General features: G+C 41.7%; 2 protein-coding genes and 1 long non-coding RNA gene across 3 annotated transcripts; 2 read left to right on the top strand and 1 right to left on the bottom strand.

Annotated features, from left to right (window-relative positions):
• Positions 1-292: 292 nt before the first annotated feature.
• Positions 293-5,858, top strand: LOC146576977 (uncharacterized). The gene is made up of 5 exons (XM_085267607.1): positions 293-355; positions 662-769; positions 847-1,020; positions 1,628-1,860; positions 5,456-5,858. The coding sequence occupies exons 1-5, from the start codon at positions 293-295 to the stop codon at positions 5,856-5,858; spliced, it is 981 nt and encodes a 326-aa protein (XP_085123733.1).
• LOC146576978 (uncharacterized) lies at positions 3,496-5,249 on the bottom strand. The gene is made up of 2 exons (XR_014891359.1): positions 4,944-5,249; positions 3,496-4,062 (listed from the first exon to the last, which is right to left on the bottom strand). It is a non-coding gene; the product is annotated as an uncharacterized LOC146576978 (long non-coding RNA).
• An 8,641-nt stretch (positions 5,859-14,499) lies between the features above and the next one.
• Positions 14,500-15,529, top strand: LOC146576976 (uncharacterized). Its single transcript, XM_085251690.1, has one exon. It carries the CDS (start codon positions 14,519-14,521, stop codon positions 15,212-15,214), a length of 696 nt encoding a protein of 231 aa, XP_085107816.1. The 5' UTR covers positions 14,500-14,518; the 3' UTR covers positions 15,215-15,529.
• The last annotated feature ends 404 nt before the right edge of the window (positions 15,530-15,933 follow it).

Raw genomic sequence — 15,933 nt, 5'->3', positions numbered from 1 at the left:
CAGTAGCGTTCGCTACAAACAATACAAAAACAACAATAAAGGAAAACAGCTGTCTAACAGACAGCATAGCCGAATTCAAGGCAACACATAACAATAATCATTCAATCGCACTTTGTTTCAAAGTAAGCCCATTAAAGTGCTTAAGTAAATAAAAGTGTTCAAAAACAGCGGTTTTTGAGCCGGAGTTCTGCTCGTGGTGGGAGCGCTGCCGCAAAAAGCCACTTTTTAATCGCGAAAACGATCGGCTGGTTACTGACAACCAAAAGGTTGTTTTTGGCAGATATTAAAGATCATGGGTGGGCGGGGCAAATGGAGCAGTTTTCTACAGTCGAGTAAAATTCCAGGAAAGAGCTGGGTGTGGCTTTCCTTTAAATCACATGATCAACAGCTTTAAGATGGAGGCAACTCGCTCAGTGTTTCCTGTTTCATTCTTAGACTGTGGCGATGGTAAGTAGCAGCTTTTCACTTGTTACCTGGCATCTTTTCAGCCACCAATGATAGTCATTGTATGTTATCAACATTTCACTAACTATGTTTTCTCTCATGTTTAAAATAGGCCGACCAAGAGCAAAATAGGTATGTCTGCAGACTCTGCTGTAGCCAAAGTTATCAGATCTCCTGTGTTTTTAAATCCCTAACTGCTCGATCATTATCATTTTAGAAGACAACAATTTCTCAAAGGAGGTTCAAAACTAATGCCTACAAGATTACCAAGAGGATGGTTCGGGGCTCTTACATGACTCCGGGAAGTCAACACTTGGTGGATGAGGTGTGTTACCTTTGACACTTTTAAGACAGTCCTGTTTATCACTACTAACAATAAGCAAATATGTTTTCACTCAACAGATCCTTCACAGCATGTTGTTTCTGGGCAAAATCAACAACATCCCCTTTTCTCCAGAAGAAATCTTCCCTAATCCTTTTGTTTTGGGTTCTTTAATGAGAAGATATCCCAGGCCTTTAAAGTTGTATTCGACTCAGCTTCCCAGGCGAAGTCCCTTCTCCTGTGTGCTCGACATGGTAAGATAACTCTTCTCACATTTTCAGTCAATCTGACAAACTTCCAGTTTTTAGGAAAGTATAATGCAAAGTGCTTTTTTACTGAGAAATCCAAAGAAAATCCATACTGTACCTTATACTTCAACATATGCTTCTAGCTATACTTCTCCACCAAACACAGAGACTGCAGGAGAGCTGGAGACTTGCTTCAGAATTTGTTAGTTCTAAATAATGTCTAACAGACTCATTATTGGAGATGCTTACAGTCTTCAAGGCGTATATGATGCTGTCACTGTGTAGCTGCTGGATCTGTTAAGTCAGCTCAAAGACTCTAAATTCAGCGTGTTTTGACAGCCCGGCATAGCAAAATAGAAAAAAAAAGGTCAATTAGCAAATTTAATTATAAATTAGTGAGAACAAAGATGGATTTTTGCTTATTGATTTAAAATTAAATAGATTTTTGTGACATGTTTCACCCCCTATCTTAAAATGTCTAAATCAAAAGCATCCAATGGTCCTGCATAGTTAAACAAGTCAAGCAGCGAAACAAACATGTTGATCAACTTTCTATGAAAAACAACTATATAATCAGGTGCAACACTTTGACCAGATCTGTAACTGTTTTCAGATCGTCCTGCAAAATAACTCAGAGAATGAAGAGCAAATAAAGCAGAGTCTGCAAGATCTCCTCACAGACTTGGACTTAGAAGAGAATAATAAAAAAACAGCTTTCGTCTCGTCCACCATCTGCATTTCTCAAAAATCCCAAACCAACAAATCAGAAAGGTACTGCGGAGTCTCCATGTCCACCAAAGGTCCTAACGCTGGGAAAATTATGATTGCTGCCTCCTGTCTTACGGTGTGTTCACACCGAACGCGATGGACGCGAATAGAGCGTCAGGTTTACATGTAAAGTCAATGGAAAGGCGCGATGACGCGCGATTGCGGGTCCCGCGAAAATTCGGAAGCAGATTTGCGTCGCGAAAACGCGAAAACGCGTGAAACGCGCGTCAGTGTAGCGCGTCTGGCGCGTTTGACGCGCGAATAAAACCACGCGCGTGAGTTTTTGTGTTGCACTTTGTGCATACGCGCGTTTCGCGTCTACCGCTCGAGTTGGAAAAATCTGAACTCCAGCGTCAAATCGCGCCGCGACAACCAATCAGGAGCCTGGTGACGTGGCTGTTACCTAGGTCAAAGGGGCAGATCCAGCCAAAGCCTTTCATACTTCAATGGAGGGGAAGGCTAATCAATGCGGTAGCAAACAACTCGGAGCTGTACGACACCAGCTGCTTTCAGTACCGAGACAGGAATAAAAAGGACCGAGCTTGGAGGAAGATATGTGAAGAGATCGGGCAACCTGGTAAGTTCATTCATTTCTCTTTTGAAAGTTTTCACTGACCCGGGGAAGCCGCACAAAAGCTAGCAAGCCACCGCTATTTTCCCACTGACGTACAAATACCGTTCTGCTTTTATGCATGTTGTCATTTAGGAATATATTTTATTGTTTATTAATAAACAGCACACAGTGGTCCCGCTGTTCATCCGTCACTGCTTTGCTTTTTCGCTGATTTTTTATTGCACAGTACAGCATTGCATTCTGCAGCCTGATTGACAAATCTCCTGCGCTTGCCAAATTTATCACGTTTGGTTTTGATAACCATCGCGTCCAATAGAAAAAACAGCACAAAAACACCCATAACTATGAGCCTCATTCGGAAATAGACACCTGCACCGCGAGGGAAAAAGGCGCACGAAAGTGGCGGGCAGATGAAGACAAACCGCGGCATAATAATACTTTTACGTTTTGCAATCTACAAAGGTTTGCACTTTGAGAATCAATTGTGAGAACTGTGACCAGGGGCTAATTATTCTGAGAACCCCTGCAATAAATGAGGGACCACTGTCTACTCTACGATTATTATATCGAACCTGTTAACATTTAATACTGTATTGATAGAACCAACTGATTCTGCAGCAGAGCATCCCCAGTCCCTGAGCTCCTGCTGCTGCACCCACAGATATGTACAGCAAGCACTGATACCTTTTTAGTCGGTGGGATTCCCTTGTGATCACCTTTACTAAATATCTACAACCAATCTGATTATATCCTGTTTTTGTTTTTTTCAATGTTGAAATTAAAATCTAGTAGCAGCCTTCTCATTTCTTTGTGTTTTGTGCTGTTTTACAGGCCCACAGAGGAGGACGGCTCCGAGGCAGATGAGGGACGGGTCCCAGGACGGTCCATCGGCAGTGGAGCTGGCCACCCTGGTGTCCCTGAAGAGGCCACACCAGTCTCCAATGGAGCATTTCCTCCTCAGCCTTGTTCCTGCTCTGGAGAGCAGCTGGTCCTTTTTATTCCTGTCTCTCTGTAAATTCTTATATTTTATATATTTATGTTTAATGTTTTTCTGTTTGAGACTTTTAATATTATTTCAAATAAATGTTTATAATGACTAATGTCTCAGTTCTACTACACAGCAAATGTTGGCACACAACTTGACACATGTAGAATTTATTTCATATTATACTAATGACAAAATATACTGATACAGTGGGATGCAGAAGTTTGGGCAACCTTGTTAATAGACATTATTTTCCTGTATAAATTGTTGGTTGTTACAATAAAAAATGTCAGTTAAATATCATACAGGAGACACACACAGTGATATTTGAGAAGTGAAAAGAAGTTTACTGGATTTACAGAAAGTGTGCAATAATTGTTTAAACAAAATCAAGCAGGTGCATCAATTTGGGCACCACAAAAAAGAAATGAAATGAATATTTAGTGTATATCAATGTGTGTGTCTCCTATATGATATATGGGGTGCCTTTGTCTGGATGTGCTTCCCATCCAGAGCTGCACAGCACAGAGGAAAGTTCCAGCGCTCCTGGAATCCCTCTGTGATGGACCGCCAGTCTCCAGGTGAAGGCACAGCCATGAAGTCGTCCACTAGACAGTCCCAGATGGACGTCGCTGCCTGGGGGGTGATCTGGCTCACCGTGGACACACCGACTCTGAAACTGAACGCGATGGTCCTGAAGGAGTCCCCGGTGACAAGGAACCTGGACAAAATTGTTCAAAATCAGTATTATGTGTACTGCAGTTACAAAATACATTATTCAAATTCCAAAATACTTTTGTAATGTCAGATATAAATCACAAAACTTAAATCTTACATAAAACATTTTGTAATTATAAGGATAATTACAAAATGTATATTAGATAATATCTAAAACAGTTGTATTTTGTTTTAACTTTAACATATCATAATTTGATTGGTAGCAACTTTCACAACTACAGTGAGCCAATCACTCATAATTCCTAAACATGTCAATCAGGTAGGAATGAAGTGAGACATTAATAGAAATAAAGAGTTGTATGTTGACATGTAGCCCTTTCCTTGCTTAAATCATTAATATTTTTGAAAAATTAATCTGTGATAAGATAGCTTATCAAGATAGAACCATGTAACTAGAGATGAACCAAACAGTTTTATCTAACTCTGTTTTAATAAAGGCTGTGACCCCTGCTATAGAGTCTGACAGCTGCAGGGATTATATACAAATATTCAACTATCCCAGAATCAAACCAGGTCTAAATAAAAAGGAGTGAGTATCACTACAAAGGTTAACTCAGTGGTGCTAATGCTACAGTTTGATATCAGCAAACACCGAGCGCATACATTGATGTGACACCACAGCCATGCTATCATGCAAACACTGATAACAGCATAAATCGAATTAAATCGGGACTTGATGAGAGCTTCTGAGTATCACTAGAAATATTATAAAGAGTCGTCTCTGTACCACAGTTTGCTTTCAGTAAACACCGACAGCATTCACTGTTAGCATAGCACATCCATGTTAGCAGTGTATAACTGGATGGATTAGCATATTAGCACAGATATCAATAAAGGACTACCGTATTAAATAGTTTTACTAACCTCAGGCAGACGGACAGGCGCTCTGCAGGTGGGATTGAGCGCCTGTAGTTGGTGTCTAGGCGGGCGATGCTGGGACCGACGAGGGAAAGCAGGTCCTCAAACTGGCCGAGTGAATGACGGTGATAGCGCTGGAATCGGCCGTCATCCAGGCGCAGCTCCTGGAGCAAGTGGTGAAACTCACCAAACTGCTCATGCCTCTGGAGGACCTGATGGACCCAGGTACGGCGAGGATGTCCTTTACGCCGCTACTCTGCTCTCCACAGTACATAGAGAAGGGAGACTCTCTCTTCAAGCGCTAGCTCGATAGCTGCCATCTTGCAAAAATAGGTCTGGCACAACTCCCTCCCACATTCCTCCCACATTTCCGGTTCACGCGCGTCAAAATATGATATTTTGACGCGCGATGGATTTTTCTTGGACACGCGTTGAGACGCGAATGTACACGCGTCAAATTAGGGGCGTTTGGGGCGTTTTATTCGCGTCCATCGCGTTCGGTGTGAACACACCGTTAGAAAATGGCATAAATATGTATCTGGTGCGGTGATGACCTATTATCCAAACACAGTCCAGAAAGATTACTTTGATGGAACAATTGAAGTACCTGGAAATATCAGGTGTGAGGCTTTTTGTCTCCGTGATGGTGCCAGAATGAAGCCTTGCAGATCATGTAAGAATTTGTTTGGCTTGAACACAGAAGACCTCAGAGAGTGGCCATATGGTAACTGTGCTGAAGCTGAGAGCCTGAGCAATTTGCTTGAAAATGAGAGAGAAGTTGAAACACATGTGGATGAATACTCAGCTGAAAAGGATAACAGGCAGAGAGCTGAGGATGAGGTTGGTAGGGTTCTTAGAACCGTGTTGCAAAGGATTCGGTTTAACTGGACAGGTGAATTTTACAACCCAGAACAAGAGTGAGATTTCATGAAATCGTTTGCATTCATCATTCTGATAAATCAAAGATTCTCTGCTCTGACAGCATCTGTGTGGATTTTCTGTAATCACAGAATTGTCACATTTAATAATTAAAACTGGCTTCTATGGGTTTTTGTTTGTTTGCTTACATATCTAGTGTTTAATGCAATATGAAGCATTATCAGACAGCATTTATTGGGAAGAATCCCATATTTATACTGGTCTGTACCCAGGGTACACAGAAAATAAAAACACATGTTTTCTTATTATGATCCCAACTATAATTTACTTAAGCAAAAGCACTACATGTGTAGTTATAATATTTATAGCAGTTACTGTTGAGCTTTAAATTGATCATCTTAAATGTTTATATGCTGATTACATTGCTTTATATAAGAAAGGCCTAACTCTGAGTACACTCTGTGCCAAAAAGTGCTGACAGGAAACTGCATGCTTTTGCAGAAACGTGCTTTTGCAGCTAGAAAGTGAAGCTGATATATATCAGTTTTAATTAGTTTTTACCAACTGCTTGCTAGGGCAATCCCACGAGTTTGGTGTTTTTGTATTGAACATGATTCCAAGTGCTTTCTATAACACATAGCAGAGGTGCCACAACAAAGACTGAGAAGAGGACAGGAAGAGACAGTGAAAGAGATGCACTCCTTCGCCATTCATGTTAAAGCGTTGCATAGCTTTAATTTTAGAGAGTGTTGCATAACTTTAGTCATTTTTCTACCACAGGTGAAGCCAAGAATTGTGAAGCTCTCTTTTGGCCAAATACCAGAATCTGTAAGAAGAAGAAAAAACAAACAATCAAATAGGTCATTATTAAGAGAACAACAATCTCTTGATGATTATCCACAGTGTCTTTGATAACTCTGAGATACAAACTGTCAAGGATATACACATCCCAGCAAACAATAGCTGTGTTTGACTAAAGCGATTAATAACAAGGACAGAGCTACAATCACTACAGTCAAACATAAAGGGCTTAATCCTGAATCCAAGTCTGAGCTGTGATGCCGTTGGTGCTGAAAGCTGCTCAGATCCTGAAGCTGCACGTTTTGTCTCTCTCTAACCAAACCAGCAGCAAAAGAAGACACATTTCGCTTGACATAAACATTGTCATGAATTCCCTCTTACTTTTGCTGGTTTGCTTCCACCACCATTAAAACACACACAGAAAAACAACACAGCACAGCTCTCTGCCTCTCTCAGTGTACTTTAAGAACACCGTTTCCCATCTCAAATCTCTGTTTTTGGCATTATTCGCTTGCTTGTTATGAAGCAGTCTACCGTTGTTTACAGCCATTTTTTTTTTTAATGACTTCCGACAAGACAGCCTCATTTCTGCTGTTCAATACCAAATTTTATTTTTTTCAAATTAAGTGAAACTGCAAAATGCTCTGCTGTGTCTCTATTAAAACCTCTTATTAAAACCTCTGAATCACTTCAGCAGCATCAGCCAATGTACATTTGTTGAGTCGTGGTTCTCGTCTGCTTTTGTTCTACTGCAGAATAATATTTTTAAGGTTATCTACTGTAAAAAGCTAGGCCAGGAAAATCTGCTTCATGGTTTTGTGTTTTATCCTCAGTTACTTTGACACAAAAGCATCTGCTGTGATGCTCACACCTCTGATGAAGTTTCACAAGTGTCAGTACTGATAAATGATCAGAATTATAATGTTTCTGACTCTCTGAGTAAGAATTAAATGGAATCTAATTGGGACCTTGTGAATTGGAATTGAACAGGTTCTAGAAATCAGTGATGATACTCAGCTCCAATACCCACCTATGATATTAGGCTTACGAACGCTGACTGGGTTTCATTTACCAGCTTTTTATGTTCTTCCTGCAGTTTCCTCCCCACATCACTCATCTTAACTTTTTTCCAGTCCTCCTCAGTCTAAACAGAACACACAACAATACAAAGAAAAGCTCAGGTGATTGATCTCTAACACTAGGCATCCCCAGTCTTATTCTTAGCAGTCTAACTTCTCACCATATCTTTGAAGGCCTCTCCATTGTAGTAGCGCTTGGATGCTGGATACTCTATCGTTTTGTCACATAGTTCCAGGAAACTGGAAGCCACCAGATGCAGCTCCTCTCCGTCATAGCCGTACAGCTTTTTGTCCTCACGCGTCATCAGCACAAGCTCGTCACATGGACATGAGGTGCCCTTTACCACACCAATAACCTGCATTTTTACAATCTCGGGAAGGTAGAATTTTCCCCAGGCGTTAACTTCATCATCATCCCCGTTGTATTTGGTGTTCTCAAGCTCTTCTATCCACAGGTCAGCACCACTTGGCTTCTTCAGGTGAACGCACATGCTTTTGTTTTTGGAAACAAAATCTTTCACCCATTTCAGGTACTTTTCACCTGGAAAGAAGCAGACAAGGAAATATGGATGAATGTAGAAGTGTTGGAAAAGACAAATAGCAAGGTTATCCTACAGCAGTTTGTGAAAATGTTGTATCTTGAAATAAGCAGGCAAAATGAGGATCTCACTTATCTCATATGTTCTGACTACCGACTTTCTTCAGTTAAAGGACAAAAAAAGGGCACACTGGAGGCTGACAGAGTGTGCAATGGTGGGAATCATTTTGCAGAACTCACTAAAGTTTGTTTCTCCTGGAACAAGCTTTTTACACTTCGGCAAATGAAAATACTGTGTTAAACTAAAAAAGAGCACCAGACCAAGGTCTACAGTACTAACAGAAAAGCATGCCGTTACCTGTTGCCTGTCGACACAGCTGCTGATCTTCCTCACCAAAAAAATGAGGATCCCTGAAAGGAATAGAAAGGTTATGTTAAAATGAATGACTGTCACGGTGATCATGGGAAGCTCCGAAATATCACAACAATAGCTACGAAATCACAAAATGCAGTGTGATGTCTGTAAGCACCAAACATGACATCTCTGCAAATTCATCTTGAAACATGTAGGTACCTCACACGTACAGCTGCAGCCATCTCAGCCATTTATCACTGTGGCTGCCAAGTGGCAGCCACTTCACAAGCGCATGGCACAACATAGAAGAGCCACCTCCACAGGACAAGACTCAGCAGTCCATCTGCATCTTAAGGATAAAGGACACTCTTTCGAGGATGCTAATGTTCACATTTTGGGCAGAGAGGACAGATGGTTTGAAAGAGGAGTGAAAGAAGCCATCTATGTCCACTGTGAGCGACCATCTTTGAACAGAGGCGGGGTTTACGACACCAACTCTCTGCCATCTATAATCCAGTTTTGAGATCCTTCCCAGACGCCTTAACGCCCACTCACATCCTGGGCCATCTGACCTCAGGAATTCGCATGATAAGGTGGGGCCAGGTTTCACAATGAACACACCCGAAACTGGCTGATTGGGACCCACACCCAGTTTCACACCTTGGCTCAGGTGATTAGAGGATCATCAGGGGGTCCTTTTGTCCCTCTGTGGGGGGTCACTCCCACTAGGCTTATATCTGGGACTCTCCACCATTTGACCTTAGAACTGAAGAAGCTTCTCGGATGAAGGTGAAACGTCTTCAAGTAACTTAAAGAAGTCCAGACGCTTTTCTTTGCAAGCTCCTTTGACTACGATGACCTGGATGACTGAGAACCTTCACAGACATAAGGTGAATGTGACAAACAAAGCGCCTTCTTGTTCTCTGTGATAATGTAAAGTTATTAATGAAAAAACAAACGAGTAAAAAACGGACTGGAAACATGTCTTCAATCAAAACTCGACAAAAACAAAGAAACAGCCTCACTTCTCTGCGACGCTCCCTAAAAATGACGTTACATGTTACGTACCAGAGATTTCTATACAGCCCTTTATCAAGCCGAGAGAAAGTGACGCAAAACCAACTAATAACGACTAGCAGAGAGGCTCAGCTGAGTGTAGTTACCTGGTTTGCAGACGCATACAGACGTTTCCTGTCCTCTCGGACGCAGCTGTGATAGAACATGTGGTGCATTACCGCCACCAACTGGCTTGGAGTGAGGACCGGAAATTGCTCATGCCAAATCAAAAAAAAAAAAAAACATAAAGAAAGATTAAGTGAAGAGATAAATGAATACATTAAATCAAGAAGAAAAAAACCCACCACCGGACATATACATCCTCATATCCTTCTGTACAAATGAGTTTGTTTTAGAAACTGAAAAAAGCCACAAAACCTTCACATCTAGAAATCCTTTGCAGTAAAACTTGTTTTTTGGCAGGTTCCACAGGTTTTGAATCCGTTTTCTTCTTTATTCCTGATAATTTTGACAATGAAAAAGAACATGTTCTATAGGGCTTTGGAGTTGACGTCACGCCGCAATGCATTGTGGGAGCGCGGCACCATTTTCGAGGTCTACGAATCAAAACAAACACACTGTGTTGGAACGACGATTACAAGATGCTTAAAAGCAGCTCAAAAGAGAACGGACTGTATAGAGACCGATTGCGTCCAGAGGCGAAGCGGCGGTACTTGCAGAAAATAGCGTGCAGTGGAAATGTGGACCCGTATGAAATACGGCCGTGGAGTAGAAACCCTGAAGACGTAGCCTGATATATTTTCGTACCTTATCTGTGGAGTCAGCGCGTACAAGTCGTCATTCAAACAAAGGTAAGTCAGCTCGAGTACTGCGTGTGAAATGCGTTTGATTTCCCTGCAAACATTCACATTAGTGCAGCATAAATTCATTCATGAGGGGAAATTACAGTGAGAACATGTGGAGGCTGTTAGAGGGAGAAGATAGTGAGTTCAGTGCAGGGCTGTGCAGAGAGGTTTAAAGGGGCGGGTGCTCAAAGTTAAAAAGGGGCACATTGAACCAGGCTGAATAACAACAACACACATTCATCAAGAATCTAATATGGGAAGGGCAGGGCTGTGTTGGTCTGAGACTGTAGACATTAAAAAGTCCACAGGAGAGATGGTAGCTGATTAAACAAGTGTCATGAGATAATAACAAAATGCAAAGATTGGTGACAGCGCTTGGAACCATAAGGCAACAAAAAACTATGTATGTAAAAAAATAAAAAAATAAAAAAATAAAATAAAATAAATATATATATATATATATATATATATATATATATATACACAGTGGGGCAAAAAAGTATTTAGTCAGCCACCGATTGTGCAAGTTCCCCCACTTAAAATGATGACAGAGGTCAGTAATTTGCACCAGAGGTACACTTCAACTGTGAGAGACAGAATGTGAAAAAAAAATCCATGAATCCACATGGTAGGATTTGTAAAGAATTTATCCGTAAATCAGGGTGGAAAATAAGTATTTGGTCACCTCAAACAAGGAAAATCTCTGGCTCTCACAGACCTGTAACGTCTTCTGTAAGAAGCTTTTCTGTCCCCCACTCGTTACCTGTATGAATGGCACCTGTTTGAACTCATCATCTGTATAAAAGACACCTGTCCACAGCCTCAAACAGTCAGACTCCAAACTCTGCCATGGCCAAGACCAAAGAGCTTTCGAAGGACACCAGGAAAAGTATTGTAGACCTGCACCAGACTGGGAAGAGTGAATCTACAATAGGCAAGCAGCTTGGTGTGAAAAAATCAACTGTGGGAGCAATCATCAGAAAATGGAAGACATACAAGACCACTGATAATCTCCCACGATCTGGGGCTCCACGCAAGATCTCATCCCGTGGGGTCAAAATGATCATGAGAACGGTGAGCAAAGATCCCAGAACCACACGGGGGGACCTGGTGAAACGGCAGGGAATCAAATCCCGCAGTGCCAGACGTGTTCCGCTGCTGAAGCCAGTGCATGTCCAGGCCCGTCTGAAGTTTGCCAGAGAGCACATGGATGATACAGCAGAGGATTGGGAGAATGTCATGTGGTCAGATGAAACCAAAGTAGAACTCTTTGGTATAAACTCAACTCGTCGTGTTTGGAGGAAGAAGAATACTGAGTTGCATCCCAAGAACACCATACCTACTGTGAAGCATGGGGGTGGAAACATCATGCTATGGGGCTGTTTTTCTGCCAAGGGGACAGGACGACTGATCCGTGTTAAGGACAGAATGAATGGGGCCATGTATCGTGAGATTTTGAGCCAAAACCTCCTTCCATCAGTGAGAACTTTGAAGATGAAACGAGGCTGGGTCTTCCAACATGACAATGACCCAAAACACACCGCCCGGGCAACAAAGGAGTGGCTCCGTAAGAAGCATTTGAAAGTCCTGGAGTGGCCTAGCCAGTCTCCAGACCTCAACCCCATAGAAAATCTGTGGCGGGAGTTGAAAGTCCGTGTTGCTCGGCGACAGCCCCAAAACATCACTGCTCTCGAGAAGATCTGCATGGAGGAATGGGCCAAAATACCAGCTACTGTGTGTGCAAACCTGGTAAAGACCTATAGTAAACGTTTGACCTCTGTTATTGCCAGCAAAGGTTATGTTACAAAGTACTGAGTTGTATTTTTGTTATTGACCAAATACTTATTTTCCACCCTGATTTACGAATAAATTCTTTACAAATCCTACCATGTGGATTCATGGATTTTTTTTTTTTTTCACATTCTGTCTCTCACAGTTGACGTGTACCTCTGGTGCAAATTACTGACCTCTGTGCAAGTTCCCCCACCTAAAATGATGACAATCGGTGGCTGACTAAATACTTTTTTGCCCCACTGTATATATCAGCAATCAATCAGAAAATCATTGGTTCATATTACAATTAAATATGAACAGGCTCCTTAGATGTAAGCAGTTCAGATCTGATGTCATTTACATTCTTCACACAGCACATTCGTCCAGGCTGACAGGTAAACATAGAACTAATCTCAGGTAACATGACTCATAGTAGAGATCCAGTAAGAAAGATTGCAGGCTCTAATATTATTACCACACAATCCAAGGACACACCAACAGCTCAGATTTGTAGAACTATTTAAACAAATGTCTTCTGAATATTCAATTCAGGTTCACAGTGGGGGGGGGGGGGTTTCGTGGAATTTTTTAAATAAAGTCTGCAACACAGAAAGAGCTGTGATCAAGCTATTTATTACTGCGCCAACACACATCAAACATCACAGTTCAGTCATGTCAGCGCTGCCACAGAGGTCGTGCTCCTCCTCCTTTACGCCTTCCAAGGAAGAGGGAGGAAGTTACAAACTGATCCTACCACACTTCACGTGTCTCGCTATGAAACCTAACGCATCAATGGTTGTGCTGTTTTGTGCCCTTGGCCTTATCAGCACCTGTAAAGGGAGTTGTTTTCTCAAACTGCTGAAGTAAGTTCATCTAGTTTTAGCAACTTTCACTGAACAGTAACAGTGTCACAACTAAGCATATGCATAAGCACTTAAACACTTTAAATGAGAATAACAGAACATTTCTATTACAGAGGCTGGAACCTGTCCCAGTAGTAGGTAGAGCACACCTGGACAGGTCACCAGTCTGTCAGAGGACTAACACAGAGACAGACATCAGAGTAACAAATCTATTTAAAATTAATGTAAGTTTGCTGCAGCTGTATGTATGAACATGTGTTTCTGTGCTCACAGTCCACCTCTCAGGAACCTGCAGTTCACTTTTAGTCTACTTTAAACAGACCTCACAAAAGGCTGATGTGGCTGGATCAGTAGTCTGATTTGAGTACGATACCTTTGGCCAGGGATTCATCTGGTGCATCGCTTCACTGCAGTCTTACGTATTTTCCCCACACCTGAATAAAAAAATACTGATATATACAAATAACAGCTTCAGCTGATGCAGCCTGACTCAATCCTAGATGTTCAGCACACAGAGACACAGAGGTGCCGTTTAAAGTTTAGTGTTAACCTGAGTCACTGATCATTTGCAGTATTACAGAGTCTGGCAGTCTTTGCATGATGTCCACGTCACTGTAAGTTTCTAGCTGACTTCACTGCAATTTCAATTTCAATTTCTGCTGTTCACAAACGCTGTCCATCTAATCTGACTGAGCTGGAGCTGTTTTGCAAAGAAGAATGGGCAAAGATTTCAGTCTGTAGATGTGCAAAGCTGGCAGAGACAGACCCTAAAAGACTGGCAGCTGGAACTGCAGCAAAAGGTGGTTCTACAAAGTGTTGACTCAGGGGGCTGAATAATTACGCACACCCCACTTTGCAGTTATTTATTTGTAAAAAATGTTTGGAATCATGTATGATTTTCGTTCCACTTCTCACGTGTGCACCACTTTGTGTTGGTCTTTCACCTGGAAGTCCAATAACATTGATTCATGTTTGTGGCTGTAATGTGACAAAATGTGGGAAAGTTCAAGGGGGCCGAATACTTTTGAAAGCCACTGTATATGTAGACACAGGACTACAAGTAGAAGATCAGACATGAAAGTGGAGATAACACAGAAGACCTGCAGCAAAGGTCAGAGGTCAGACTGGGCCCCTGGATTCAACAATGAGCCAATGATCATCAAGCAGTGACTAAAGCAGAGCCCTGACGTTCTGACATTCATCACACAGTCAGAACAAATGTCTGCTGATGACTTCATCTCATGAAACGACTGATAGATGTCAGTTCATTGATCAGCTGAGCTGCTGATCTTCATCATCACAGAAACATTCAGCTTGTTTCAATCAGTAAATAACTCCCACTACTCCCAGTTTGAACTGTTCCCACTCAAAATGCTGTGAGAACAATGATCAGCCGGTCGTCACGGCAAAGCTACGAGAGCGTCTCTCAGCATGGGCCCGAAAAAAGTTCTGTCAGCCGAGGAAGGAGACGATATTAAGAAGTCGCTGGAGTTTATGACAGAGGAGATTTCTACTGTCAAACTGCAGCAGAAAGCCATCCTGGACCTGGTCGAGGAAGTTAAGGCTCTCCGCATCCAGAACGCCGAGAAGGATCGGCGGCTGGCGTACCTGGAGAACAGAGTGGCGGATTTGGAGCAGTACACCCGGATGAACGATGTTATCATCACGGGGCTTCGCATCAAACCCCGGTCATACGCCCGGGCGGTCGCCACTGACAATGTAGGAGGGCCAGGAGAGGAAGATGTCAACTCCACGGAGCATCAAGTGGTTACCTTTCTACGGTCCAAAGGTGTGGAAGTGGATTATAACAACATTGAGGCTTGCCACCCTCTACCCCGAAAAAATGACAGTGACAAACCAGCCATCATTGTGAGATTTGCAAACAGAAAACAGAAAACAGCACTGTTAAAACAAGGAAGGAAACTGAAAGGATCCGATGTCTTCATGAACGAACATTTGATAAAAAGAAATGCGGACATTGCCAGGAAAGCACGTTACTTGAAGAAACAGGGAAAAATTCAAAATACATGGACCACCAACTGCAAAGTATTCATTAAACTCAATGGAACACCGGAACAAGCCAAAGTGTTGGTCATCAGAAATATGGAAGAGCTGGACAAATACTGAGGTCAACTTACTCTGGAGGTATGAATACACATGTGACGTGACACACAACACAACACATGGCACAGTCCAAAAGAACTTCATCTGCATCCGGCAACAATATCAACATAACTCATTGGAATTCTCTTTATGATAATCTGGAACTGAGAACATTTCGATACACAGACCATAATGTTCTAGACTTAGAAAAGGATATAGACCCGGAAAATAATTTCTTCTACAACATCAGCTGTAACTGCTGCTACTTCACTGATGAACAGTTTAAGCACACCATCAACACGGAAAATAAATTATCAATAATCCATTTTAATAGCAGAAGTCTGTGTGCCAACTTCAACAATATAAAGGAATATCTAAATGAGTTGACAAATCCATTTGGAATTATTGCCATTTCTGAAACATGGATCAATGCGGAGAAAGGAATGGACTTTGGACTGGAGGGATATGAAGTGAATTTTGTAAATAGAAGGAACAAGAGTGGAGGGGGAGTAGCTGTGTATGTGGATAAAAACCTAAATTACAAGGTGGTAGAAAGTATGACAACTGTAATTGATAATTTACTAGAATGTATAACAATTGAAATTTATAAGGAAAAAGAAAAAAATGTAATAATTAGCTGTATATATAGAACACCTGGCTCTAGTATTCAAGTATTTAATGACTTCATAGAGGAAATATTCTCTAAAACAAATCAAAAAGTTATGTTTATCTGTGGTGATTTT

Source organism: Mchenga conophoros, linkage group LG3, assembly GCF_057382185.1.
Source record: "Mchenga conophoros isolate Kocher_MC1m ecotype Shallow Benthic linkage group LG3, M_conophoros_male_GT1.1, whole genome shotgun sequence".
NCBI classification, from domain to species: domain Eukaryota; kingdom Metazoa; phylum Chordata; class Actinopteri; order Cichliformes; family Cichlidae; genus Mchenga; species Mchenga conophoros.
The sequence above is the reverse complement of the archived record's forward strand: the minus strand, read 5'-3'. Positions and strand labels throughout refer to the sequence as shown.

Bases quoted from the DNA above. Each gene is read 5' to 3' on its own strand.
- LOC146576977 (XM_085267607.1), top strand. From the start codon at position 293: ATGGGTGGGCGGGGCAAATGGAGCAGTTTTCTACAGTCGAGTAAAATT. The intron at 770-846 runs GTGTGTTACCTT...TTCACTCAACAG, and splicing joins GTCAACACTTGGTGGATGAG to ATCCTTCACAGCATGTTGTT. The intron at 1,861-5,455 runs GTGTTCACACCG...ACACACCGTTAG, and splicing joins GCTGCCTCCTGTCTTACGGT to AAAATGGCATAAATATGTAT.
- LOC146576976 (XM_085251690.1), top strand. From the start codon at position 14,519: ATGGGCCCGAAAAAAGTTCTGTCAGCCGAGGAAGGAGACGATATTAAG.